A 25,886-nucleotide genomic window follows, 5' to 3' on the forward strand; every position below is an offset into this window, starting at 1 on the left:
TTCATTGATGCTGGCGAGAACTCTCGAGAGCGAGACGAATGTGACTTACGGTGACGAACGGGATCGACGATGACTCGTATACTTTTATACTTAGGTATATCGGGAGAGTGCGTCGTGATCGAGTCATCATAAGACAACAGCGTATACCCTTTTTTTTATTTTTATTTAGTTAGACAAACAACGATATTTTTCTATAACACGTATAATAATATAATACTATAAACGTCGTTCTTCTATTATAAATAAATGTACCTTCTCTTAAGATGTTACAAAACTTTAGAAAATTCAAAAAATTAATAAAAATTTCTTTTGCTTTCTACTAATTTAAAATTATAAAAATGGAATATAGATTAATAATTGTAACTAAATCGTTAAAAAATAGAAAATTTATACATTTTAAGACTAAACGTCCTTTTATCCAAAACGTTTTGTGTTTTGAAATGTGTGGGCCACGAATAATTCAAATACGGTTTATTTGATCAATTTGAAGTTTTTAAATAACATTTTTTTTTAAATTCCGCATTATTTCACGGAGGCTTTTTCGTTTTTAATGTTTTTAATAAATTATAACAAAAAAAGAAACAAATTTGGATATGTTGTTCGTGAAAAATAAAAATTTTTAATAATTCTCTCCGTGAATCAAAAATGACGACTGTAAAGTTAAAAAAAAAATGTATAGGTACTTGCTTATTTGAGATCATTTACCGAAACTAAAATTTTGGTCATGCAACGCGAATGGACTACAGTGACTTTATTTAGGATGCTATTATTGTTCATTGTTTCAGTAATTTTTATAATTTTATTATTAAAAGATTATTTTTTCAAGAAAAAACTATTTATCTATCTTGTTAAATAAATATCTTACCTATATAGTGTTAAAATTATTCTATTTTTCAATTCGCTGTATACTCCTACAACCCCTTAATTTTTTAAATACTTTAAATTCTTTATACAATTAAAATATTCAGTTAATTAAAAATCTCGATATGAATTATCTAACGATTCTTGAGAATAAATTGCAAACATTTTCTGTCCGCAATGTTCTTTTTTTTTAGTCTCGCGGTACTTAAGAATATCCTTGCACGTGTTTGTTACATGCTTGCATTCACCACGTAAGAGAATGTCACAGTGTTCAATTTCATTATCGTCTGCCAAGCTACGAGCTGGATCGTTGATCAGTTGTTGTTAGGGATCGTGTGTATCTTGTATTACTATTACGCTTATTTGCCTCGCACCTTCTTGCTTCGGCACGATTCTGTCATTTCCATGAAAAGTTACTCTCGTAAGACGACTTATCGCGCACATACACGCATTGCACCCTGGACGCGAATAAAGTTTACTGTTTAATTTTCATACTTGTTAATTTTCGTATTTAAATCTGTAAAAATGATGTATTTGATGTAAAAAATATAATTAAAGTGGAGGACAATTTGAGTATGCAGTTTCGCAAAGAATCTATTTATAGAACAAAAAATATCACAGATGTACAAGATAACAGATTTATTGTCTTCTTGAGACAAAATATAAAAAGTTGTCTCAGAACTATAATAATGTCGAGTAAATTAAAGCAATAGGAATTCAATGAAGATTAAAATTAAGCTGATAAATTACTCTCTTGTGATAGCTATTAAATACCGTAAGTGTCATAATTGTTAGTCATTATTTCGCAAAATTACTCTTCCTGTCAATCTAAACTCACTCTCTGTTATAACACTATTTGACTTTCGAAATAAGTCTTTCAATAACGTTCATGATTATCGCGCGAAGCAAGAAAATTTAAGAGTACACGAACGAGGCGACACTCTAAGAATGAGAAATTTGTCGTCGGCGTCGGGAGGGTGAGCCACCCAGAAGCGTAATATTACCCCGAGAACTCAGGGGAAGCCTCCGCTGCTCACGGACGAGACGGACGATGGACGAATCTCGACGGAGCGAGCCATAGGCATCCCGAGGCACAAAAAGTTCGTTGTAGAGTATTGGATGACCCGACGTCGACCGGTCATGCACCAGACCGATCGAGATACTTTATACGAAGCTGCGAGATTTTCCAAGCAGGCGACAGACGACGAGCGATGAGAAATGGACCACCGTGAAGCACCGAGAATCCGAACGCGCACCTATGCACTGTGAAAGTTTATCATTATTATAAGACCAGAATTACACAAACGAAGAAGTGCGAAAACATTTATAATATTTTTGAAGGAAAGAGGATATAATTAGACAGAGATAGATGGGAAACTTATTTAAATCCTGAAATCTTTACGAATCATGAACAACAGGATAAAACGAAAATTAAAAAAAAATAAATATCGTGATTGATATAATTAATAATTTTATAACAGTACTTTATAATACACGAGTTTTGACACACTGCTTTGTAATAATTTTAATGCTACAACTTTATGAGCTCCGCTCACAGTAAATTTTATGTACCACTGAAGATGATCTCAAGATCGAAACGTTTGGTTTATAATAGATTATATTATCTCTAAGAATAAGTACTTTTATCTGATATGACGACAGTTGGTTTTTATGTATAGTATAGATTACACATATATGTTTTGACAACATAGTATTTAAAATTTAGTTATGAATTTAATACATTAGGCTCCATGGTCCGATAACTTAATATTTTCCCTTAAATTTAATTCAGAACGAGCCTGTTTCATAGTTTAATTTTAATCATTTTGAATTAATAATTTATTAATAGAATAGTTTTCACTATTGAGTCATTGGTAGATCGAATTGATAGATAGAAAATTTAAGAGAAATAATAATAAGATAACGATAAAATTGATATTCTTAAAATAATATAAAAAATAAAAATTGTGATAATAAATTTCGAGAAATACCGCTACAAGATTCTGTAGAGAGAAGAAAAGACAAGCTTGGCACATTCCGATATACTTGCGAGTTACTCGCTTAGACGAAAGCGAATGTACTTAAAATTCTTCAACGCAACGTTTTATTCTTGTAGCAGCACGTCTTATGGCGTATTTAACTCGCTGCGCGGATGAACAGAATCAAACGTGGCGCGTGTAAAAGAGCCGATGTAAATCCCGAAATACTCTTGCGCGTCTTTCGTCGTGCGAATGGTCGGGGCTAATTATATCGCGCGAAGGCTCGAGCACTTAGCACTGTCTCTAATTACATTTCTCGTTTCTTCACTTTGAAATTGAATTGCTACACATCGGGAGAGAGCGGCCGCCTCTTCTTTTTCTTCTTTGTCGCGTTAAGGGCGGAGGGGACGACATGTTGGTTCGTTTGAGGGCCTTTATTTCGAGTTACGTTTTGCCACCACTCTAACGGTACGCACACCCTCGCGCCGGTTATCCCCTAACGGGCGCAACGATGCCGAGAACGCGACGTATTTACGCGTGCTTACGTCACAGACCTGAGACTCGAGACGAGACTTTGACGCGTCGCATCTGCGGTTACCCAAGAACACCCCGCGGTGAGATATCGTGAAAATATAAGCGGAGGACTTTGCGCTAGGTACTCTTAATCCCTTCGCACGCTGCGAAGGGTGCGGAGAGACACGTTCGGTAACGCGATTTCGAGTGGAGCTCGGGATTTTAAATCCGGAACTTACCCATTCAAAGACACCCCCTCAAGCCTCTGCTGCGACTCCCCCCCTCTCTCTCTCTCTCTCTCTCTCTCTCTCTCTCTCTCTCTCTGTCCCTCCCGATCCGCGTGTTTCACGGGGTGGTTCTCGAGTCGAGCGTTTCAGATGCATTTGAAGCGACGAGCATTGAGGCTGTTCTCATTTACTGATGTGTGTTTATCATTACTCAAGCTTCTAGACATATTTCGATGGTCTACAAATACGTAATTTTAGTACGAACGGAAGGCATGAAAGGAACGTATATGTTGTAATTTCGAAATAGAAATAGTACGGTTATTGTTCAATATCGCAGAGCATGTTTTTTCGCTTATAAATCATTATGAAGCGTTTATTATATACATGTATAATATACATTGTGTATTCACATAATGACTATATATATATATATATATATATATATATGATGTATTTATATATGCATATTTAATCCCTATTATATAATCCGCAAGCTCGAGGATCATCTGGTGTGCATGGAGTAGCACAAAAAAAACGAACTATCGTACCTATCTGTAATAAGGGACGGATTTTAATACCCTTCAAAGAGGGGTACTCGATTTTAATCCTCCCTTATCCCACGCGTTTTCCACGCTCTTTCTCTTTTCCTCCCTTCGTTCGATCCCCGGACCACGATTCGTCCTTTTCGCTCTTTCATATCGCGACTCGGGCCTTTTGTCACTGACGACACGAATCCCACAACAGCGACCGAAAGTCTTCATTGTGATTTCTCGCGCGACACATCCGCCCCCACGCTCGCGCGATCCCTCTTCAGCTTTATGTGGGAAAACCCTCGACGTCGTTTCTTGAATCTCTCGGGAAGCGGTCGAATGGCGTTCTCCTCGCTTTCGGTCCATGCGAGAGACAGGTGGCGGATACTTTGGCTTTTTGGCTACTCGCGTCGTATCGTCACAATGGACCGCTTCTCTCCTGCGTGCCATCGCGAGTCTCTCGCATACAATCGCATGGAACGGATAATGAGGCGCGATCTTGATCGCGTTAAAAGCGTTACAGAATTTGAAAAATGAAAACACGTCATTTATTAAAATTAGTTTGTTAGCACATTTTTAAAATTAATGGTATGAAGGATAATACAAGATTTAATGGACTGTAAAACGTAGTCTATATTTTTCACATTGTAATAAATAGGATTTGCCAATTCTTAACAAAAAAGATGATTAAGTTTTTTATTGTATTTAAAAAAAAAACGCAATATAATTCCCGTTTAAACAGTTCGATCTCCATGCACGATAGACGACAACTTTATCCTTTAATTTCGGGATTTGCGATTTTTCAAAACAACTTTAAATTACAATGACAAAAATGCCACGTACGAGCATCTCAGACATAAGAATAAGATATACCTGACTCTTTTATATTTAAATTATTTAATAAAAGTTATACATAGTCGTCGTAGAGATCGTATTATTATGACAAATATATTGTTGAGTGCGAATTGCCATGCTGCTGGACCGAATAAACACAATGACGTTTAAAATTGAAACCGCGCATGCATTGCATATTAATCTCTCCTTCATCATTCCCGCATAACTATCAGAATTTTTGGAGAAAGTAAAAAGATCCCGTCAAAAGAAATAAAAGATTAGCTTCTTAACTCCAGCAAGAGCGCCGAGTGCGACGCGATGAAATTTCCGTTGACTTGCCGAAGAGTATAAGTGTGAAATGAGAGAGAAGCGCGGGCCGACTACACGAGCTAATAGTAGCCGGCATCGATATACACGGATACGTGGATGATCGATACGTGGCCCGGGAAAACGCGCGTTCCAGCTTACAGCGTCCGGGGCCTTCGCATACCGGCCGTAGGGCAGCATCACGCAGAATGCTCCGTGGCATCTGGTCGAGAGTGCGAGCCGGGCATTGTGATTCGTGCATAGTTCGCATTTCGTCAGTACATTTTCGGACCTCCGCTCTCTGACCAGGAACATGATTAGTGTGCGCACACTTGACCTGGCCGACCCATTGTGCCGAAGAGGGAAGGGGAATCGAGAAACACTATTATACCGATACTACCGCACACACGGAGGCCTCCCATTATTCGATGCTGCCGAGATACGCGCGGGGGGTGCCGTCCTGTTCTCCGGCTTTATTACAATCTTTCTCGACAGTCCTCGTACAAACGTACACGTGTCTTTGACTATGCAAAATTGTCGGAAACGATCATATGGGATTTACGAAAATATTTTAGGGGAAAGATTGTTATATGCGCGTATTATTCATGGCGTTCATGGGGCTGAGAGTGTTCGGTAAGGGCAATTCGTAAAATAAAAAAACGTTTAAGATTTTGTTCGAATGTAAAATCGTCCGGTAAATATTATTTCCTTAGAAGGGGAAATGACAATTTGTAAGAAAATTCAATTTCTTTTCTAATATGATATACAACCTAATATATAAACCTCACCGTTTTAAAAAAATGTTAATACCTCAGAAATCAAAACTGGAGTATTTTAGACAGAAATTACTACTATTTCCGCGTAAGAACGTAATTCGGCTGTGATATAAGCGTCGTTTAAAAGAGGAGAGTCACCGCGTGAATTCCAGAGACAAACGAGCCGTGGCCGAGGACGTTATCGGGGTAATTTTCGCAGGGCTCGCAGTAAACTACCGAAATGATGGATCGAGCCAGGAGCGGAACGAAACGCGACGGCCATGCCGCGCCGTTCGGGAGGAGAGATCGGTAATGTGTGTGAAATTTTTGAAAGCCACACGGTAAGCGCGATCTCTCGCTCGGCCGTTCGTCGACATGGGGGTGTTCGGGTTAGGTGCACACGTTGCTCCGACAATTTATGGCGTTCTGCGTATCTCTTCGTCACGCGCGCGTTACGCGCCCTCCTGCGCACCTATGACCTCTTCCTCTTTCCCCCTCTCTCTCTCTCTCTCTCTCTCTCTCTATCTTCATCTCGCCCTCTCGGTGGTGCGTTTACCACCCTCCTTTGCGCGCCTCGCCCCCTCTTCATCGTCCTCTCGTCGCTCCCTCTCGGTCCGGCTGCCGAAATCGCGTCAGCATTTAGCGTGCAGTATATTAGGCGAAATACAGGCGGATATCCTCTCACGGGCCATTACTGTTACCTTTGATCATCGCATGACCGGAGAGTGGTTAACGCTGCGTCATCAGAGCATGAATTTCTCTCTATCTGCCCGGTATAATTTACAATCCGTGCACTGGCGGCCCTCTCGTCGACCAAGTCCATACTTGCTCGGAACCCCCTATATAGACAATAACCACCCCTCTTTCTCTCTCGTCCTCTTTCCCGCTTTCTTATTCCCATAATCGCTTTTGAACACACACACACACACACACACACACACACACACACACACAAAGCAGCACCGCTTAGCTCTTCATTTCTTCATTTCCATATGCTCTCTTAAAAGGTATCTTTATCGATTTATTTATTAAAACATATTAAGCTTAAATATTGAGCTTTGGAAGAAAAGTGATAATAAATTGAATCTTAACAGTTGATGAAATGCGAAAGATATTTTATTTATTAATAACTACAAGTTTCTATAAGAGAAACAAACGTTACATTTACATTTAAATTTTAAAGCATAAGCGTCAAGTTAGATAACTTATAAATATAGATAGAATTTCTTTTAATTCATTAGATACTTTTTCAGAGCAGTTAATAAAATTTCCAAAAACAAGACTATAAATTTTTGGACTACATAACGCTATTTTATACATAAGTTGCACTGTATCTCTTCGAACGGCGACTTTCTCGAGGCGTATGAGTATGGGCAAAGGGCAAATTTAAAAGTAAAGTTACGCGCGATTGTTCGGGTGGTTTCGGTGACCAGCCGAAAGCAGCCTGTTGCATGCCCGGCATCGGGTCTGCTGACGTCACTTCCACCACCGTGTACACACCCGAACGTCGAGTGGCGGGCGTCTCGGTGGGGAGATTCCGAGCGAGCCAGGGGCGTTGATAGGGGGATACGAGGGACGAGAGGGCAGCGGGGAACGTAACGCTCTCGGAGGGCGTGCTTGACAAAGGCGTGGTTACCGTGTCCCCACCCAACAATAAACAAGCGACTCTGACGTTAATTTGTTTGTTTTGCCCTTCTCTACCTGGCTCTTTCTCTCGGCGCTTCGCCACTCTCTCTCCCTCGTTCTTCTCCTTCTCTCTCCGTTGAGTCTTTCGTCTTCTTGTTTTTCTCTTCAACTCGTTCGGTTATACCTGCTTGTCCGGGAATGTGAAAATATTTCAGCAAACTAGATTACATTTAAAGGAATGTTGGAGAACCACATGGAAAGTGGAATCAAATAGTTATGGAATTTTTCAAATTACATTACTATGTATACATATATATGTATATACTTTTAAATATACATATATATTATTTTAATTTATATATCTATATTATTATTATTTAAATAAAATATGCAAGATGTTAAATAACTTTTCTTATAATTTCATTACTCACATAATTATTAGCATTTTTAGATAATTATAACACTAAGATATTTGCTTCAATTGTAAATAAATTTTATAATATGACAAAATGATAAATGACCCTTATCCGTGGAGACGAAAATAATAACGTTATACATGCAATTAGAACCAAGATATAGTAAAAATCAATTTCATTTTAGTTAGCGCTAAAGTGCATTTTATATTTTTTAAAGTGTATAAAGTGATTTATAATTCAGTAAAGTAATTCTCTCGCCAGATGTTCCTTATCATAATTTTGACCACGACTTACTCTCGTACAACCGAGCATAAGCTAGCAATGAAATAAGTGATATTGATATAATAACAATTGCGCAAAGCTACAATCGATTCTTCATTTTTTTCGAAGGTAGACCCAAACTTCGCAAATAGCGTTATCGCGCCGACGCGACGTGTTTTCGAGGACAGACGCGCGAGAATCGGTAAATAATAACTTCTTTCTGCTCTTTGCTTTGTTGGCTCCGCCACCAAGAGCCACGCTATTCTCGGGTTTGTTCAAGTGGCGATGGAGAATCATCGGATAGACGAGCACGAAGTCGATAACAGGCTCGTTAAACGTATACTGGATGAAAATAGTTGCATATCTGTCTTATGTTTGCTAGGGGGAACGGTATCGATATGCGAAGAGATCAGAAAGTTCAAATTGATATTTAAAATAAACCCAGAGAGTCGGAAAGAGAGACAAACAATAAAATATACAAAACAAATTCGGCACAATATATCTCAGAGTCACTTCACTGATATTTGTTAAATGTTATATCTTTAATTGCTAATTCAATATTATTACTTAATTATTCTAGAATTTCACACATCTCTGTGTACTTATATACCTATATATTAATGTATACGATCTTGTATATGATCATGTGTAATTTTTGTATATTATTAATGGTGAGTCACATATCCGTACATATAAATTATTATTATTGTTATTACTATTTTTTGTTATTTTAATTATATTAAAAGTCTAGACTTGTATAGCATTGCTGATAATTTGTCTCCTTGACGTGCAATTTCTATACTTTTGCTTCCATGTATAATATTTTATATCATTTTCCTTTCAATGAAGTTATTATTATCATTATTATTACGAAAATACAAAAAATATAACATAGAAAAAAATTTTTATATTTGAGAAATCGGAATAGCCACTTAGTTTAAGAGTAGAACTACTTTGAAGAGATATGAAGTTGATTGTGACGGCGAGATAAACTAACGCAATATCGAGAAATGCAATGTCAACTTACTTTTTAAAGTTCTGCTTGCGTTCTATATTTTATTTTTTAAGTAAACAATTGATATCGAATTAATTCTTGTATTCTCGTTTTTGTCTAATATTTTTTTGGTTTTAAAACTTCCGAGAATATGCAGACTCGACACAGACATCTTACATAATTAATTCATTAAAACGCGATAATTAGCAACAACGGTTTGGTCAAGAGCAGGTAGGTGTAAACGAGGATAATTGCGTCTCACCTAACGTCATCGTGCTTTTGTAGCGCGCCACTCTACGTATAAAATTGGTTGGAATCGATCTTAAGAGCCCTGCCCGAGTGCCGGAGGGATGCTCGGAAACGGGGAACGACTTGACCTTGGCTGGATTCACGCGTAGCTGAGCTAACGCAAAATCGAAACGCGTTACTTCCACCGCGTGGATCTCCTAAAGCCGGGTTCACATCGTGACCTGCAGTGGCGGCTCTTCGGATTCTGGGATATCCGCGAATCCGATTGCGCGCGCAGATCCGCAGGTCCCGGATGAAAAAAAATCATTAAAAATTGTCGAAAACTACTTCTCCATAATATTTGCAGCACGCAAACTGAGATGATAATAAATCAATGATAACTCGATCATAAAGTGTGATTATAGTAAAGAGGCTGCATAAGCAAATTTATAAAGCGTTGGAAACTCAACTAATAAATTTTATTAAGAATTTTATCAACCTTAATCAACTTTAATATAAAGCTAGACTGTCCGTAAGGTCTGATTAATGCTGATGAAAACAAGCATAATACTGTTTTAATATAAAAGTCTTACTTTTAAAATTACTTTTAATACTGTAAATAAGATAAACTTGTTTACTTACACAACACTACTTTCAAACTGTACAGCGTTCTATCAGAATATCGTATTAGAACGTGTAGCCTATACAGCTTTGTTTCGACCAAGGTTTCTTTTGCAATCAGCAAGAAGACCAATCAATTTATTAGAATATGAAAAGGTACTTAACAAGTAGTATTAACAATTAGAGAATCTATCTACTTCATTGCTGCTGAATTACTCCGAGCATCTGTTGAAACTTGTTGTTTTCATTTCGTGACCGTTATCTTCGCCGAAGTTTTCGCGAAGTGCGAAGATAACTTGAGCAAACTTCTCTGAGTTTCTTATGGCGCAAATCGCACCACGGTTGACCTTCGTAACTCGTTCAATTCTGTTTGATCGGGTTCGCGTGACACGATCATCTTACGTCCACGTGATCTTGTTTTAATTTATGCAATTCTTTAATCAATATTTCTCGCAAATTCGGCAACTGATAAACTTACCTATTATTAAACTGTTATCAAGTCTAGAACGAGGTCGATATTTCTTTTTTGAGAATTAAATCGACATTGCTTTCTCACGAATATCGAGAAAATTAAGAGATATATAAGACATAAAAATATGATGGGATAAGAAAGAGGAAATTAAATTTCAAGATGCAAAGATTTTACTTATCTATTATATACACGTTTTTGTAACTTTATCGCTTTATATTTAATTTGTTTTTCATTTACATGTGTTAACAATGCAATTGCAGAAATATTTAGAATGTGTAATGCATCTTTACGCTTTATTGTTATACCGTGAGAAATCGTAAACGTTATATATGGATAATATGGATATGTATTCATTTTCTATATCTCATCTCTGAACGGAATATGTACATTGATTTTCCATATGATAGAAGCAAATCACCTGGTTTTATCTTTTTCTGAAAGTTGTTCATTGTAGTTACTTCTATACACGGAGAAAATTTTATAGTAAATATTACTATGGTGTCGCACTAGCTGCGGACCATCGAGGAATTTCAAGTTAAAATACTATAATTATTGTTTTAAAAACGATTAAATAACGTAATTTTTACCATAAACATAGTAATTTAACTTAAAATTCCTCGATGGTCCGCAGCTAGTGCGACACCATAGTAATATTTACTATAAAATTTTCTCCGTGTACAAAGAAACAAACGGTTTAAATTCCAATAAAACAAATGTCCCGAACAAATGTCGTTATTCGAGTTTCTCAAAACGTCTTCGATAAATAAATATATAAAAGCATTCGCTCCACTTTCTTCGTACGACCCATTACATACCTCGTTTCGTCCGAAAGCGACGTAAGTCAGTTACCAAGTTGCGAAGATCGATAGATACCACATTAGGTACTTTATTTCCGTATCCCAATTGAAAGTCACGATACCTTCAGAACTTGAACTCCAAACTATAATCGCTTTCAGAATAAACAGCTTGAGTCTTGTGGCTCAATACATCGCAAGTTTCCGTGTGAAACGAGCTTGCGGCCCTACGCATCGCGTCGACAAGGGAGTGGATGCATCCACCTCCACCCTTCCCTCATTCCCCGTCCCGCGAGAAAGACCGTAGGGACACACCGAGGCATAGAGAGAGGGTGAATCACCCCCGCGCGCGCCTGACGTACTCTGGCGTGCATAACACCCACGGTCGGTCGGTCCACGCGTGACTAGATACCGCTTTGCACGCGTAGGGGACAAACGCCAATTATATTTTAATATCCCTCCGCGCGAGAGACGTGCCTTTCCCCAGCTTTCGGAGTGCGAGCGATGCGAAATTCCGACGACGTAAAGCCCGCGCTTCTCTCGTTTCTCTGGAATTCGTCTCCCGTCTGTCACGAAAATCGGTGAAAATTCAAAGATATTTTAAACGAGAGGTAGACAGAGGATAAATAGCAAATAGCTAGTAATAGATTAAAAGCTCTAATAAATTAAGAAACCTTGGAAAACTTCGGAAGTGCTCTCTATAAAAGTACAATAGTCATTTGAATTTTGTTACTTTTTTTTACGTGTACAATATGCTCAAATTTGTTTTGTAAAAATGAGAAAAATGCGAAAAGAAAAAATTTCAAACGATACGCTGACAAGTGGTACAATATACATATATTTTTTCTTTTTTTTCAGGATCATTTGTCATAATTCCTGTTTCGTCGAAATAAATGAAAGTATACGGACAATTGTTTACATTAGGACATACTAGCGAATATACTCGAGTATTAGAAGATTTCATTTGCCTATATTTATTATTTCATCCCGCGTTTGTTAGAATATCTGTTTTAAAATGTTTATTCATGAATTTAAAATCAGGATCAAGGAAGAGGGATATAGAAACATATAAGTAGAAATAAAATTATAAAATTAAATTATAAACGTATAATTTTTAAGAAAAGTATAAATCTATGTTGGCAAAATTTTTTAAGCGGTATAAAAAATTCAGATAATATAGAATTAAGAGACCGATTCATCTTAAAAAAATATCTTGTGCAGATTTGATTGCTGCTATTTTTATCCAGGCTGTCAAGGTTGATTCGAATAGGCGTAAAGATAAAATAGCCTTATCTTCGAAAGTAGTCATGTTATATCCACAATTATAAGCGTCGTAGAAATATACCAACAGATAAAATCATTTCATTCAAATCGACATGCCTCACGACTCGAACGTTGAGTTATCATATACTGGTATTCTTTTAATGAGCAGTGTGGCATAGCAATGTATATTATATCCACTTCGATTGTTGCATTTCGGAAGTATTTTATCCTATCATAAATCTTTACTATTATAACACATAAATAGAAATTTTTAATGAACTTTTCTGATCGCGCATCTTTTTATATATTTAATAATATCTACTTTTGAATAAGTTTTAAATATGTTTTAATCTCAAAATTCAGGTTCCAATTACAACAAACAGATCAGCATAATGCCCAAGATTCCAAATCATTAGTCTCGATTAACCGATACACATATCGGAGGAAGGAAAAAGAGAAAAAAGAGTGAGAGAGAGAGAAAGATAATTCTTAATACCGAGGAACAGAGAGGGGAGATCGAGAGGTATATCGTCTTCGCGTTGTGGTTCGTCTCCGTCTGACGCCGATACGCGCGTATCCCCCCCGGCCGCATACATCCTTTTTCCCGTGCGATGCAGTGCGCACAGCGCACGTTGCCGAGCGTGCGCATTGCGCGCGCAGCACGCGCCCTCCGATGTACCTTCCGCACGGTTGAGCATCTCCACCATTCAGAATCGATGATGTCACGAAGCGGAGTCGGGATCCCCCCACCCCACTCCTCAAGCGCGGAGAGGGGCGACTGCGCCCACCGCCCATTGGTCCGAAACGGCAGTCGGACGTACCAACACGAGGCCGCGGCCACCACGGCGGCACGACCCAACGAGAGTCCGCGAGTCGGTGCGTGTCAGTCCGTGCGTGTGCTTTACCTAATAATATTTCCAGCGCGGCTAGTCCCGCGCTCTCGCCTTTTTTCTCGCCCGACAACCAACACGCATCTCGTCGCCCTCTCTCTCTCTTTCTCTTGCCCTTTTTCTTTTTCTCTGTCTGTCTGTCTGTCTCTCTCCTGTCTTTTCTCCACCTATTCGTTGCTATATGTATACGTACAATACATCCTTCTCTCTCTTCGCGCTCTCTCACTAAGGTTTAGGCGTTCGAAGGCGTACAAGCTCCTCGCGTAGCGTCGCGCCGCACCGTGTCGTCGGGGTCACCCTCCTCCGCCCCGATCTCCGACGGGATCCCTCACGAAAACGAAGAGAGGAGAAGAACCACGCTGCAGAGCAGCACGTGTGCTGCACTCGCGCGGATCGGCAAGCGCGGTGGCCGGTTACTGCACAGCAATTGGCTCTCACCACCAAGCCGAGAGCTCGTCGCGCGCGAACAGCGACAGCTGACGCGAAAATCGTATCTGCCACCCTCGACGGATTGACCGGCAAAACGTTTAAAGCGCGCGACTAGCCGCGGGAGTGAGAGGATTCTCGCGATTCCGATTGGAGCGACAGATCAGAATTCGCGGGTCGAATCGGAGTGTCAGATCTCGCGCGAGTGACACGAAGTCGCGACTCTCGCTCTCGGGGAGAACTGTGTATTCGTATACGCGAGGTGCGACGAAAGCAGAAACCGGCTAACGGATTCGCAGTGGTGCCTTCGTCCAACGAGAACGTCGGAGGGAGGACCGGCACCGTCGGCCGTCGGGAGCTCTTGGTACGTCATCATTCATCACGTGTTTGTGGGCAGCTTTGATTAAAGAGTATATCCAATGAAAGAGGATACACTCTGTTGAATGTTAAAGGATAAAATTTAAACCAATACCTTGAATTAAATAACATTTTGTTATTTTTAATTACCATGTGTGTCGAAATTTATTACTTTATCACGAACAATATTATTTTAACTCCATTGGTTTAGTTAAATGTTAAATTAACGTTGGTTTAATTAAATTAACGACATGTTGAGTAGGAGCAGTGGTGACCTATAGGAATAGTTAAAAATGTGACTTAAATTGAGTATAATTTGACACTACGAATTTAACAGTGAGACATGAAATATAGAAAGATTCCGACTGTTTCGCGAATCTTTGAATAATCAATTATTATAGCTGAACAACTTGTATATTCTTTTCTATTTCTCTTTACCACCGTCAATCCATTTTAAATTTAAAAACTGACTAGAAATGAAGAAAAACATTGCGTTTCTTGTTTACTGTAATATTGAATTTCTCTTTATTTTACACTTGTTATTATACGTATATTAAATTGTATATTAGAGAGAAAAAGATAAATTAAGAAATCCACAAATTTCTTAATCAAGCATTCAAATTAAAATTAAATTTGCAGTGTAAATAGATTTCATTGTCTCGAATTTTTTTATTCGTAAAAAAAAGCGCGCTCTCGTTGGCTATCGACGGCTGAATTTCAAAGAGTCGATAAACTTGCTAAATTTTTGTTTTTTGTCCCATGAAACCTTACGCGAATATATTGCTTAATTGATTCGTTAGCAAAGGTTATTTTAATTTGAATTCAACGAATTTTTGTTGAACTTCTGCATCTTTATATCTTTCTCTTTCTACGAAATGGTAGAGCTTCTGACGGGCAGAAACTTATAATTCTGCCATTATTTAATAATATAACATGAAAATAGATATTATAATCATAATATTCATTTTTTTAGTTTGACGATTCTTCTATAGCATTTTTAGAATATTCATAGAATACTATAAGGGAAACAATATTAATTGAATATATGATGATGGATACAGTATATAAATCATAAATAAATCATATTTTTGATATAAAATATAATCAGTATCGCATACTGTGAATGCATGCTGAGAAAAATTCATTTTAAAGCATTAAAGAAATGTAATATTAATTGCATAATTGTTTTGCCTTTTGCCAATAAAAAATTAATTTTATCCAATACAAACAGGAATTCCTAAAATTCAATTCGCTGAGACATGACCCGTCATCATAAAAAAAAGATATGCAATGTAGGAAATATTTAAAAATATTACCTGTCAGAGAGAGAGAGAGAGAGAGAGAGAGAGAGAGAAATCATCGATATAAATATCTCATCATTCTGATCGCGACTAAAGACTTTGCCTGACATATCGACGCTGAAGATGCCGAGTGTTCAAAGTATCTTACTTCGACGGCATCCCCCCGGGCCCCGGCGTCTTCATCAGACACGAGTGCGCTCGGCTAATTGAACGCCATGAACGCGTCGTTAATCCCTCGCTGTGCAGCAAAACCCGCCCGAATCCCGACGGTTCATCCCGCTGATTAACACAGCTCGCGGTATCAGCCGCGGCAGGCGAATGCGCGTCGCGCGTGGGAATGCAGATTGCATGCACGTAGCGTATAATGCGGCTTAAAGCGTTAGGTGCTCACCCTCCCCCGCAAGCTCATCGCAGTACCGGAGACGAATGCGATTGAATAGCGCGTCGAATTTACACGCGACGTATATATAAGTGGTGCCTCTCTATCCCTCTCGTTCCATCTTTCTCTCACATACGCCATCTCGTCGTAGGGTCTCCTCGGTTTCCTCCCTTCTCTTCCGCACACAGTCACGGTATTATGGCGGTAATTAGGCGATAGGCTTTATATGATTCGCCATGTAAAACGCGCGAGTGAAAGAGCCTCCGAAGTCTGAATGTCGAGCGCGCAAGTGTGGGACGCCCCGCAGTGATATCCGACTCGATCATTGTGAACGCTCCTTTCCAGCGTCGTGACGGCGCATTGTGCGTCGGCTACTACGGTAGTTTCTTTGCGGTAGACCCGATTCTCTAATCGGGGTAAATATACGACGGCAACGGCGTCGGTTGCTCGTAAACAACATCGGTCCGCGTTGAGCATCTAAGCCGCCGCTGCCCCTCACAATCAGCCGATGTTCTTGAGCGAGAACCCTTTGCGACTGCCATCGAACATTTCTGCGAGAAATTCAGTTTTTCTCCAATCCTGGAGCTATTTTAGTTTGCTTACAATTTTTAATTTGATATGCGAAATTTTGTACTGTAAAAGCATCGTTTTAAAATAATATTTTATTATTTACATACTCTTACAATTATTAATGAATATTAGGGTACACAAAGAATACATTTGCACTTCGTAAAGCTTTGATGCGCAAATAAATTAATTCAAATTTATTTGAAAAGTAGAACAAAATGAGAAAAAATGTATTACAAGATATTCGTTCTTATACTCTGACTGTGAAAAAAATGTTGATTATATCAATAAGATATGTAATAGAGAATGCATTCTCTGGATATATCAAACAACTTGCCGTGATTGGATTCGATATTTCATATAGAACATTTGATATAAACCTAACTATAAAGATCTGGTTAGCACTTTTCCCCACTTTCTTTTATCTATCAGATTTAAATTTAGAAGATAAATTCATACAAATACAAATCTAAGAACAAATGTTAACGATAAGAGCCTTGTGTGACACGCCGAAAAGTAGAGCCTCGCAGAAAAGCGCAACGTAATGAAAACGATTCGAAAATCCGAGGAAGAAAGCTCATAAATAACAGGAAATTATTAAAAGAGCAGAAAATTGGCCGCGAACCTCCTTATAGTACGGAACGCAATTGCATTAGATTGAATTGTATTATGTTTCGAAGGAAGCCTTCCGTAAGATCTATAACCGTTTAACGCCTCGTTAACTGTTCATTATTAACGTGCCGTTAAACAGGAATAGATCCTATAAACGACGCGCGCGAATTAACGTTGATCAATGAAACGTCTTTCGACGGTCTACATCTGGAATGGATTGGGACATTATCGGATTTTGATCGATATCGAAATAAAATGAAAACGAGAAATATCGTTAAACAGGTTGACTCGACCATTGTCATATACGATAATTAAGGAAAATTTCTGCGAAGCTGGGTGCAAAACAAATTTTTCCAAATGTATGCACGTTGCTACAGATTGTGGGAATTAAAGATAAAAAATATAATGATTGTAGAAATTATGTTGCTGAATGCACTGAAAAACGTAAACGACGTACTCCAATATTTTTTCAAGATTCAGAAGTAATTTCACAATTAAGAGAAATTACAGTTGCTTTGATTATTGCAGTTATTTTGCACAGATCCATACATGTGTTAACATTTTCATATTACGTTATTTTGTTGATACACAAGAAGAGGGACGTAAGTTTATCAAAGTAATAATGACGTAAATTTGGTTACATAACGATTCAAACGTATACGTGTGTCAGACTTTCCTAAAAGATAACAAATACAACATTTATATAAGATTTTTGATAAGGAGATGTTAAAAATACACCTGTATGCCTACACGTGTGCGTGCATGTGTGTAAACTTTGTAAAAGTAAAAAAAGAAATATACAAAAGCAGGTACTTGAAATCGAACTAATTAATCCCGCGCACAAGCTGCGTGCGTTACGTTAAAGCGATTTATCTCTCAATCGTCCTCGATTACGCGAAACAGTTTATCGTCGATAATACGCGGCCTCATTCTTCGCCCGCGTTAATTAATAATTAACGTACAAACGCACAAACGTGTACGTGCTCACGACGAACGTAATCGCGGGCGGAAGTCACTTTATACGGTAGCGCGAGCGGTTAATGCCTGCGGGGGCTGTTGGGCGTGTATTACGGGGTGGATTTCGATGGTAGTCGCGGTAGCGACGGCGGTGGGTGCCATTAACAGTGTTTCGCCGGAAATGTAAAGCATAATGCGCCGGCAGCTCATGGATATGAAACCTATTACCATTCGCGTGTATAATGCTACCTTCCCGCCACCGCTCCGTTGCACCCGGCGCGGCGTCTCACCGCGTTGCGTTGCGTTGCATTTGCGAAGCGTTCAAGAAGAGTTCGAATTTGTCCCGCGATAACCACGCGAGTCCATTTTTCCACATCTTGTCCAGCAGTGAATGATCTTCGACCAGTTTAACGATGACAATTTCTTAATTCAACTAACAATAAGAATCTTCTCCGTTTTTCCAACGAAAACAAAATATGCTTTTGACAATTTGTTTCTTTAAACAATTAATTGAATCGCTATTAATTCGTATCCATAGATTTTAATTCATCCAAAAATTAGTTGAAGAATTCTGTTAACAAAAGATGCGTTTATAAAGAATGCCTTATTTAATCGGCAATCAGATGATATTATTCTGAATTTAATAAAAGATTATGATAAAAATATTTAATGTCGAAGAAGTTATTTTGAAAAAATCGTATCTCGTTGAAGTGTTTGTTGAAGAAAGAACAGTTGAATGAAAAATTTAATAATTTTTTCTCTGTAATTGAAACACCAATTTATATTTCCACGATTACGACACATATCTTACATTATTTTATGATTACTTGAAAGAGAAATTTAAAATGTACTCTTGGTCGCCCATGTAGTAACTCTTCTTTATCCGATGTTTAATCTTGTTGGACTTAAATAGCATATGACTAAGGAAAAAAAAGCCTCTCGGAAAATCGCTGTTCCATTGGCGATTCCACGCGAGATAAAGTCGAGTTCGAGTTCACTAAATCGACAGCTTGGCGTCTTGCAAACAGAAGTGACGTGATCCTGTTTGCGCTCAGTCGGGCATAATCCGAGGTAATCCCCTTGCACAATATGCGAATGCAATGCGTTCTACCCTCCTCCTCCTCCCACCCCCATCCGTGTCTCTCGATCTTTCTCTCATGTAAACGTATGCCTCTCGCGCCTCTCGTTCGGCTCTTTCCTCTTTTCCGGTTGTATACTCCCGCGCCGTCTTCTTAGCACGAGGAAGCGCTTTTCTGTATTGCAGCGCAAAGAGCATCGTGGATAATGAAAGGGAGAAGTATCTCGTGTAGACACAAGTGCGCTGCATCGCGTTGAACCCTGTTACGATAACCTGCAGAAGTGAACCGTCTTATAAATTATAACGTGAAAGTGATTCGATTCAATGAGCCTTGCGTAAACATCCCTGTGAGAAAGATGTCTTCGCTAGCTCTAATGTTTTTCTTCTGCTGACATCTGCAAGAAAAATATGTCAATTTGCGTATTAATAAAGTAACTGTGTGTGAATACCATTGAATTGTGTTACTTACGCGATATATTCTTGGATGTGTTATTAATTATCGGTATTTTTGGAGTTAAATAGCTTTGTCGCGATTTCAAACTTGAGAATCTTTTCTTATTTTATATTACGCGAATGGTTTTTTGAACGCCTGTAATAAAGTATTGATAATATATTTTATGTTTAAGACATTTAAAATCGATTCGATTTAATCGATATGAACGAAAATAAAGCGGTCGTAAGTGAAGCTTCCGGATGTTTTACTTTTGATTTCCGTAATGTATTTTGCAATGCCATTAACGACGAGATTCAATTTTTATCCTTTGGATTTAAACTCTCCTTTCAGGAGAACGGACTGTTTCTTCCTATATAGCTTGTCGTATGCGTTTTTCCATGGAGCGATACAACTCATACGCTCTCAGCCGACTAACCCTTTCCGACACTAATTATCGCGCTTAGCTCCATTTTCATCCCTTCTAGTACCACCACCTCTCACTTTACCCTCTTTTTTTCTGTCTGTGGTAGTGAAGAATACAGAGGGTGTTGCGTTCACGAGTAGTTCACATCTTCAACAAGCGCGATCCTCGGTAATTAAAACACTCTATCCTGTTAATGTTACGATGTTCGAGAAGATTCCATTTGTTTTTCAGGGATGATTTACGTTCTTTATGTTTGAGATATATGAGGACGGACTGATACAATGATCCACGTACTTATTAGTGAATAACTTTATCAATAGTAACAAATTTGAAATATCTAAAAAGAAATTGGGGTGGAGTTCCGGAAATGGTCTTCCTCCGATTTCGATGGAACTTTGTAAAAAGCTTTATTTCAGATTAAGATAAAAGCCTTTAAACGGAATTTTGGCGACTCCTACAATAAAATAATTTTGTAATCTAAATTGAATCTAAGCTTTTTACAAAATTTCATCGAAATTGGATATGGGCCGTTTTCGGAACTTTACCCTTTTAATAATTTAATAACATCTGCTATAATTCTTATCACACAGTGTTTTGAGCTTAAAAAATTATCAACAATATATCTCATAACTCTAAATTAAATTTTATTTAATATCAAAAGTTTGACAAGATTTATTCTCTATTATTTGTCGCTTCGAATCTCAATTTCTCACCAAAATTTTTTAAATTCTTGTTTTATAATTGCGTGGCTCAATGTCTCGCCAGTACAACTGTGTAATTTTTCTTATATTATAGTTTGTTCCCCGATATCTGTTGTCGAAAGGACACATCTGGTGGCTTCAGGCTTTATATATGTATAAATATGTCTTCTTATTTTCCCGTACGCTTTATAGAACGCAAGGTTGAAGTAGATTATAGGTACGTTGCAGTAGGATAGCAACCGCGCGTTTAAAGGTAACAGCGCGGGAAGAGATCGGTTTATTTGCTCAAGGCAACGCACATGCGACCGCGATACGCAAATGACGCAGATTTACACAGGTGCCATAGATACATACAGTTTTCAAGTGTACAGCGCTGAATTAACTACGACGTTTGTACACGACGGGACAGTTTGGGTGGGTCATCGAAACCGCCAAGTGCCTACGGGACGAGCCGCGCCATTCTTTCATTAATCGCGTTGTTAATTGCCTAAAGTCGTTGTCGTGTTTGCCACATTTCGCTCGAACATCACGCTACGTTTCATATTCACATTGCAAAGCTATATAGGTAGTATCTTTCTCAATCATATATGATCACCTAATTTTTGGAATAAAAAGCGCTGCTATTGGTGCGTGCGAGGTTGAGAGTTTCTCTAACGATATTAATTATGGGTTTCAGTGAACGGAAGTGTTCAAAGGCCCGAAGATTCTGCCTTCGCAGCAACTGGGCGCTGCGGTCGCTCCATGGCCGGGCGCAACCGGCCTCATAGCTTCGGTCACTGCTGACGACATGGCACACAAAGGTAAGTCTGCGTCTTTTAACATGTAATTGTAAAATCTTAAAATTTCACCGTCGATCGGTATGCATAGCTGAAGATAACTTTTAAAACAAATTAATGCGTAATTGTTAAAAATAAGATGCGTATAATTGTAGGAAGAATATTGTTGGGAATATCAAATCGAACATGCATTGAAACTATAACTTGCGACTCTTAATTTGCAATTCTAAAATACGTAAATCAATATAAAAATCATTACTCATAATATAATAATTTAGAATTGTGATGAACATAAAACGAGATTAAAAAAAAGTCGATGTCTCCAAAGCTGCATGCGCGATAAGAACATTAAAGCGCGCGGACTCATCGTGACCCCTAAAAATGTATCGGAAGATCCTTCTACGTCGATCTTTGACCATACGTCATTTTCTAATCCGGCGTTCCATTACGACGAGCCATCACGAGAACGATTATGATAAAACCCTTATGGAGGCGGGGTTCTCTCTCTCTCTCTCGTTTTCTCCTTTTCTCCTTCTACCCAAGAAGCATAAAACTTAACGACTTCTGGACGATGACTACGAAATGCCGATGGTACATAACCACCATACGTGCGACGAATTCTCTTTTTATACGATTGACGTTTTGCATTAACGACGCCGACACACACGAGATACTAGCGTATCTCTCCATTCGATTTAAACAATTCTTTGAGCTGCTCTTCAATCATCGCTTCGTATTCTACTTCATTCCGTTTCTTAGCATACGCGCTCGTTAAATTTCAGGAAAATTACCGAGAATTATTTTCGCGATTTTGCGAAAAGACGTCTCTGAGGAGTCTGTCATCCTGATTTAAGTAAGGAATTCTCAAATCAACGTTCAGAATATTATATAAGGGGTGACAATAAATTAAGAATGTTTCTGAGATGATTCCGTATGCGACGACTTCTCTTTTTCTATTAATCCGCGCGCATACACTTCTTCTGTTAATTCGCGAGGCAAAGTCTCGGTGAACGTAAACTATGTCCGGAGATATTACGGATAATTCGAATTCTAGCCCCGAACGAATCGAAACGTCCGAGAATCAAGAGGGAGGCGTTCGGTTGATGGCTAAGGCGTTTAACCCCATTAGTCCTGAATGGAACCTCTCGTCTCTCTCTCCTTCCTCTCACCCTTCCCTCTCTCTTTCTTGTTCTCTCGTACACCCACCCCCCGTTCCTTCTCGCTTCCTCTAACTTTCTGTCACTGGCGCTTCCTCCGCTCTCACCCACCCCTGCTCGAGCTCTCTTAACACAAGGGTCCGAAGAGGATGGGCAGACGACGTCTCAAGGCTTTCTAAAGCCGGCAACTTCTGCCTGAAACTGGCTGCTCACTTCACGTATTGATTTCCATTCTCTTACGCCTTCCAGTCCTCACGCTCCTCGTCCGCCTCGCCGTGTCTTCCGGGCCCACCGCCACCGGTTCGTTCCTTCCGCGGGATCCTTCGCTCCTCCGCCGCGAGATCATAATTTCTATCCCTTGACATCCTGATAGATAGTCGTCGTATAACTTAGCTAAAACGCCAAGCTAAAGAGGAACATCCGAACGTCTTTACTCAATAACTTGTATACTTCTTGCCCTTTCAAATTTTGTTACGCATTTATCTTTGAATATATTATATTACAATATACCAATTTTCGACGGAATACGTTGAAAAATACTGATGATTTAATAGATGGACTATTGTGGTTATCCAAATCTGGAAAAATCGGAAAAACATCGATAAAATAAGATATACATTTAATTTATCATTTGATCGTGTAGTTTGTTATATCAAAATCGGAATCATTCGGAGTAGCTAAACATTTCATACACGATTTTCAGTAAAAGTAATTACAGCTTGTTTTCTCTTCATTTTTTGTATATATATGGTAGTCACGATAATTGAATCTTTTGTGCCTGCAACGCGTCCTGTTTGTTTTTTGTGGATTGAACGAACCTAGCAGGTCTGTATTCGATTATATCAATTTCAATCAAATTTTCCCCCGCATATTCCAAAACCATTTTGTTATTTCATAGAAGCAGTTTATTTATTAACGGTTCACTATGTTGCAAAGGATTTTAATCCGGCATGTTTTAGACATATATAAAGCGCTATAACAGCTAGTATTATCACAGGATTTACTTTAGTTGTTTGTAATTTGTTGAAAATAATTTTCTTTTACTGACCCTCTCCTTCTCTTCCAGATTCTCTTAGTTATATACAGCGTTATATATTGAACAATGAAAACAACAATGCAAGTAAAACACTTCTTTATGTAATTTAGAGTGTTTTATGTTTCCAAAGATAGTACATATATGTATATATAGAGTATTGATTGTTAGGTATCTGCCGTGTGATTACAAAAGTCTAAAAATTACTGCTTTCTTCAAAAATCCCTGTAATGGGCCGGCGCATCGGATTCCCTTTGGCGTAAAAAATTCCGCAAGAGTTTTCGGCGCGGATTAAACATCGCGGCAGCGGAATCCACAAGTGAGGAAGCGATCGGAGAGTCTGCAGGGTGCTCGAAAATCCACGAGTTATCTGACCGAGTGCGGCTCAGTGGGGTGTGTAGCGTTAAGTTGGCGTTAGCTCATCGAATCGCCGCGTCGCCGCCGCCACGGTGCCAAGAGACGAAGTTTTGTTTTGATCGATCGCACGTACAAATCGTATTTCCGGCCTTACCTCGCGGGCGATGACAAATCAGCTCCTCCTCATTTTCCGCGGCGGAGCCGCGCGAGAAGGCTTACGCATCGCGGGAACATCCTGTCTATCCTTTATGCCTACTTACGCCAAGCCGAGGTAACTCAAGTAGCAAATTAGGTGCTTGCCTTTTTCATTACTTTCCGTCAAGAAAGGTGGGTGAGTAACTTGTAGCTTGTTTCGTGTTCTTATGAACTTCGTGCAATCTTGCCGTTACAAGGATCAGCGTGTCGTAACACTGCTTTTCCATGTAATTCGGAATGTTTTATATTTCCGATGATAAAACAGTCACGTTTGTAACAGTAGGATTTTATAGTTGTTATATACAAAAGTGCATAAAAAGGATATTGATTTAAGTTCATTCATCTCGTATTAGAATTATCAAAACATTAAAGCTACGAGATGTTAGTAATTAAAATGGCGTGGGGAAAAAAGCATTTTTATCACGCTAATTTAATTTTTCTGTGGTATAGTTAATATTAAGCGGAAGAATTATTTTTACTTTGAAAATTATTACACGAGAGAGAAAATTTAATAAAAATAATTCTTGGATATTCTGAAATTAAATCGTTAAAAGCGGAGTCGAATAGTTTTAATATAATATTGTTCTTTCTATTTTGTGCATGTGTCGTTTTATCATTTATAAACAGCGATTATTTATTTATTTATTATTATTAATTTGCAAAAATAGAATTTGCTCTTTTTTACGCAAATGGTATCTAAAGGTGTTTTATTAGCATGCACTATCCACTATGTAATTTAAGATTAGTCACCAAGATTCAAAAAATTTCTGCAAAGAATAATTAGAAAGTTGTCATCTGATTGATTACTAGAGATGGGATCAAGTTCAATACGTACTTAAAAATTCGAATCAAATCCAATAATCAAGTTTTATTTTCTTGGATTTGAGTAATATTCGAGAGATATTAGGTAATAAGAAATAATATTTCACACATCGTAGGACTTGTGAAGTAATCGAACCTCGATTAATTGGTTTCGAATTTTAGAATGATCGAGTACCTGCAGAATTTGAAATGTATTTATAAGTAATTTTTATCGTAAAGAATCTTATCTTTTACAAGTAATATTTATTATATGTCATGATATTATAATGAAAAGTTATAATGTAAAATTGTAATAAAGAGAGATTTGTGTATATACACACACATACACACACACATTATGTTTTTAATAAAGTAATCATAAAAGATTCGAACATATTTGATTTAGGTTCGAATTTATTTGGAAGTATAACACTCTTCTTTTTCGGGGTACTCATAGAGGATTCGAACCCATTTCGTCCAAGTTCGAGTATACTTGAAGCATTGCTTTTATTTTTAAAAGTAATTACAAAGGATTCGAAACTACGCCAACAGATTCGAACCTACTTTTAAAACACTTAATCCTACTACTGATTACTTTTGACGAGATAATGCCAAACGTGTCGATTTATGCCGTTTATGTACCTATAGCTTATAGCTTATACAAAATTAGCTCGAATTCCTGCGCGTTGATATAAATCATAATGTGCAAACGAAAGAAACAGCGTGCCACGGTTTTCTTCGTCATTTCGGCGTCATTCTGTA

General features: G+C 38.3%; 1 protein-coding gene across 5 annotated transcripts in view; it reads left to right on the plus strand.

Annotated features, from left to right (window-relative positions):
* Window positions 1-25,886, plus strand: part of LOC139810507 (paired box protein Pax-6) — a 99,133-nt gene that overhangs the window by 1,177 nt on the left and 72,070 nt on the right. For 3 of the 5 annotated variants that reach the window (XR_011731409.1, XM_071774108.1, XM_071774112.1), the window contains exons 1-2: window positions 13,539-14,360; window positions 21,482-21,605. Coding sequence is in view for 4 of the 5 variants with exons in the window: in XM_071774108.1 (XP_071630209.1) it covers window positions 21,593-21,605 (13 nt within the window). In the remaining variant the exon portion in view is untranslated. Of the gene's footprint in view, window positions 1-13,538; window positions 14,361-21,481; window positions 21,606-25,886 lie in introns of those variants that run through there. The other 2 variants (XM_071774111.1, XM_071774109.1) reach the window with 2 other exon arrangements.

This window comes from Temnothorax longispinosus, chromosome 3 (genome assembly GCF_030848805.1).
Source record: "Temnothorax longispinosus isolate EJ_2023e chromosome 3, Tlon_JGU_v1, whole genome shotgun sequence".
In the NCBI taxonomy this organism is placed as follows: domain Eukaryota; kingdom Metazoa; phylum Arthropoda; class Insecta; order Hymenoptera; family Formicidae; genus Temnothorax; species Temnothorax longispinosus.